The sequence below is a fragment of the Alligator sinensis genome, unplaced genomic scaffold (genome assembly GCF_000455745.1).
Source record: "Alligator sinensis unplaced genomic scaffold, ASM45574v1 scaffold113_1, whole genome shotgun sequence".
Lineage (NCBI taxonomy): Eukaryota > Metazoa > Chordata > Crocodylia > Alligatoridae > Alligator > Alligator sinensis.
In genome coordinates this window covers 95,697-99,520 of record NW_005842918.1, presented here as the reverse complement: position 1 = coordinate 99,520, position 3,824 = coordinate 95,697, and the positions used below count along the sequence as shown (strand labels likewise).

At 58.5% G+C, this 3,824-nt stretch overlaps 1 protein-coding gene across 1 annotated transcript in view; it reads right to left on the bottom strand.

The window, feature by feature from the left end:
- ARHGAP33 (Rho GTPase activating protein 33) overlaps positions 1-3,824 on the bottom strand; it is a 22,218-nt gene that overhangs the window by 17,679 nt on the left and 715 nt on the right. Inside the window, 4 exon segments of the mRNA XM_014525951.2 lie at positions 79-204; positions 285-356; positions 459-543; positions 958-1,052. Of these exon segments, the coding sequence (XP_014381437.2) occupies positions 79-204; positions 285-356; positions 459-543; positions 958-1,052 (378 nt within the window).

Below are 3,824 nucleotides of genomic sequence, written 5' to 3'. Positions count from 1 at the left end.
AGGCACCCACCTCTGGGGGGGAACAGCCACATATAACGCAGCTCGGGGGGGCTGCGGCTGGCTCTTGGGGGCTCTCACCTGGGCCCGCGGCCCGGGGGGCAGGGGGGGCAGGCGGGAGAAGCGCCGGTCAAAGATGCAACAGTGCAGGTGCCCATCCAGTGTCCGCAGCTCTTCGTAGCTCCGCCGCACCCGCCATGTCCGGCCCTGGGGGAGAACCCAGGTGTCCGGGATGGGAAGACCCCAGAAGAAACCCAGGAGTCCACGACACATGCCCCTCCACTCACCTGGCAGGTGACCTGGATGACAAAAAGGGGGTCCTCGTCCCCTGGGGCCTCTTCCCCCTGCTCCAGTGACAGCTGTGGGGAGACACCCCCGCACCACCACCATGAGCCAGGTGGACCCAGGTGTCCAGGTGTGGGGAACCCAGGCATCTGGGACAAGGTGGGAGGGGGTCTCACCTGGATGTTCCCAAAGTCGACAGCCTCATAGTGGAAGTGGGCACACTCTGCCAGCTTGGGGAAGTGGCTCTGGGCGGCCGACAGCCTGGGGAGGGGGGAAGAGAGTGAGGAGACCCCCACAGCCCCCTCAACCCTCCCTTCCCAAGCCCACCACAGAGACTCCCCAGGGGACCCAGCTGGGGGGCAGCTGGAGCGCTCGCATTGGGCCCCTGGCCTCCTAGACCCCGCCACCGGGCATAAGGGACCCAGGTGTCTGGGTCAGAAAGGACCCAACGGGTCCCAGCTGGAAAGGGCCCAGGCATCTGGGCTATGCAAGACCCAGGCACCCAGGCTGGAAATGACTCAGACCCGGAAGGACCCAGGCAACCGAAACAGGAGGAACCCAGGCTTCTGGGCTGAGAGGGACCCAATAACCCCCAAATGCAGCCAGCTCTGGGATGTAACAGGCCTTGACAGCTGCACAGAAAAACCCCAAATTAGGGCCCCTGGACCCCCTCACCTTTTGCCTGGCTTGCCCTTGAGGCCAGGGGTTGTGGTCCCGGGCGGCCGCTGGGTCCCATCTCCCGGCTGGTCCAGGTTGTCGGTGCTTCGGGCCTAGGAGGGAAACCAAGGCAGGTGGGAGGGCTTCAGTATGGTCCCCCGCAAGGGACTTGTCCTAGCCCCAAAGTGCAGTCACCTCTGGGGTGGAGCAGGGCTGCAACGGCTGCATATAACGCCCCATGTTGATATCACCCTAGCAAACAAATGCAGCTGACTCTGGGGTACAAGCCCTGACAGCTGCATAAAACACCCCAACAGGCCTCTTTCAGAACTCAACTGCAGCTGGCTCTGGGGTGAAACAGGCCCTAATGAATACATAGAACAACCCAAGAGAAAACCCTGGCTAGCCTGCAAATGGAGCCAGCACTGGGGTGGAGCAGGGTGCTGATGGCTGCATAAAACATCCTAAGGGAACATTCCCTTACCCCAAAATGCAGCCAGCTCTGGAGTATAACAGGGCCCTGATGGCTGCGTATAACACCCTAATAAAACATACCAGTGGCAAACAAATGCAGCCAGCTCTGGGGTGCAACAAGCCCTAACTGCTGCATGTAACAGCCTAAAGGGCCTCTCCTTTGCAGCTATCTCTGGGGTGGAACAAGCCTCAGTGGCTGCATATAACCTCCTCCCCAAGAGAACATCTTTCAAGCTCACAAATGCAGCCAGCTCTGGAGTACAACAGAGCCCTGATGGCTGCATATAACACCCCATGATGATATCCCTTTAGCAAACACATGCAGCCAGCTCTGGGGTGGAACAAGCCCTGACGGCCATACGAAACACCCCAAAGGGCTTTCTCTTAGCACCTGTATGAAGCCAGGTCTAGAGTGGAACACACCTATGACAGCAATATAGAACACTCCAAGGGGACACCCAAACTAGCCCCCAAATGCAGCCAGGGAAGGGGGAAGGGAGGAGCAGCCCCTGATGGCTGCATGTAACACACCACAGTGCCAGCCCCCTAGCAAACAAAGGCAGCTGACTCTGGGGTGGAACAAGCCCTTATGGCCACATATAACACCCCAGAGGGCCTCTCCTAGCATCCAAATGCATCCAGCTCTCCAGTGCAACAGGGCCCTGATGGCTGCAAATAACACTCCATGATGACACCCCCCTGGCAAACGCATACAGCCAGCTCTGGGGTGCAACGGGCCCCTGTCAGCCACATAAAACACCACAATTACATCCCTCTAGCCCCTAAATGTAGCCAGCTCTGGGGTGCAACAGGCTGCATAGAACATTCTAAGGGAAAACCATTTAGCAAATGAATGCAGCTGGCTCTGGGGTGGAACAGGCCTCAATGGCTGCATATAACACCCCCCTCCGCTCCAAAGGAATACTCCCTAGCAAACAAATGCAGCCAGCTCTGGGGTGGAGGTCTACGATGGCTGCATATAATGCCCCAAGAGGAGCCTTTGCCCGGCCCTGGGTTGTGATCAGCTCTGGGGTGGAACAGGACCATGATGGTTGCATAGAACATTCCAAAAGAACACACCTAGCCCCAAATGCAGCCAGCTCTGGGGTGCAACAGGACCCTGACAGCTGCATATAACACCCCAAGGGAACACCCCCCCCCTCCAGCAAACAAATGCAACCAGCTCTGGGGTGGACCAGGGCCCTTAGGGTTTCGTATAACACCCCAAGAGACCTCTCCTAGCCCCCAAATGCAGCCAGCGCTAGGGTGGAACAGGGCCCTGACAGCTACATTTAACACGCCATGATGACATCCCCCAGGCAAACACATGTAGCCAGCTTTGGGGCGGAACAGGTCTGTGAAAACTGCATAGGATGAAAGCCTTTGCCCAGCACTGGGATGTGATCAGCTCTGGAGAGGAACAAGTCCATGATGGCTGCATAGAACACCCCAAGAGGTCAGTCCCTAGCCCCAAATATACAGATATAACCTTCCACGACATCCCCCTAGCAAACACATGCAGCCAGCTCTGGGGTGCAGCAGGGCACTGACAGCTGCATATAAAACCCCATAGTGACATCCCCTAGCCCTCAAATGCAGCCAGCGCTGGGGTGGAGCAGGCCCCTACGGGTACATAGAACACTCCCCCTGCACCCCCCCTCCCCCTGCCGGGTGTAACCTCATCTCCCACAAGGGCATCAAGTGGCCCATAAATAATTCACCCCACTTCCACAGCCCCCCCCATCAAGCCTGGATTGGGCCCCACCTCCATGAGGGGGAGGGGGTGGTTATTTCAGGCTCCCTCCTGCCCCAGATGCTGCTGGGGGGGGGGGGCAGGCAGACAGCCACCCTCCAGGTACAGGAAGGTCTGAGAGGAAGGGGATCTGGCATGGGGCAGAGGGGATCTAGGGGGGTAGGGAAGCCATGGTGGGGCAGAGGCAACTGGGGGATCTAGGAGGATCTGGGGTGACCTAGGGTGTTTAAGGGGGAGTAGGGGGGGATCTGGGGGAGTTGAGAGATCTAGGCGATTTAAGGGGATCGGAGGCAGTTAGAGGGGATCTAGGGGGTTGGGGTGTAAGGGGACTGGGGGATCCTAGGGGATCTAAGGGGTTTGGGGGGGTCTAAGGACTTTAGGGGGCTCTGAGCAGATCTAAGGGGCCTAGGGGGCTCCAATAAGATCCAGGGGATCAGGGGTGTTAGGGGAATCTAGGGCCATTAGGAGGCTCTGAGTAGATCTAGGGGATCTTGGGGAGATCTGGAGGGTTTAGGGGAGTCTGAGCAGATCTAGGAAGATCTAGGGGGTTTAGGGGTACAGGGGGAAACCTGGTGGGTTTAGAGGGAGCTGACAGGATCTAGGGTGATTTAAGGGCTGGGGGCCTCAGGGGACCTAGGGGGTTTAGGGGCTGGGGAGG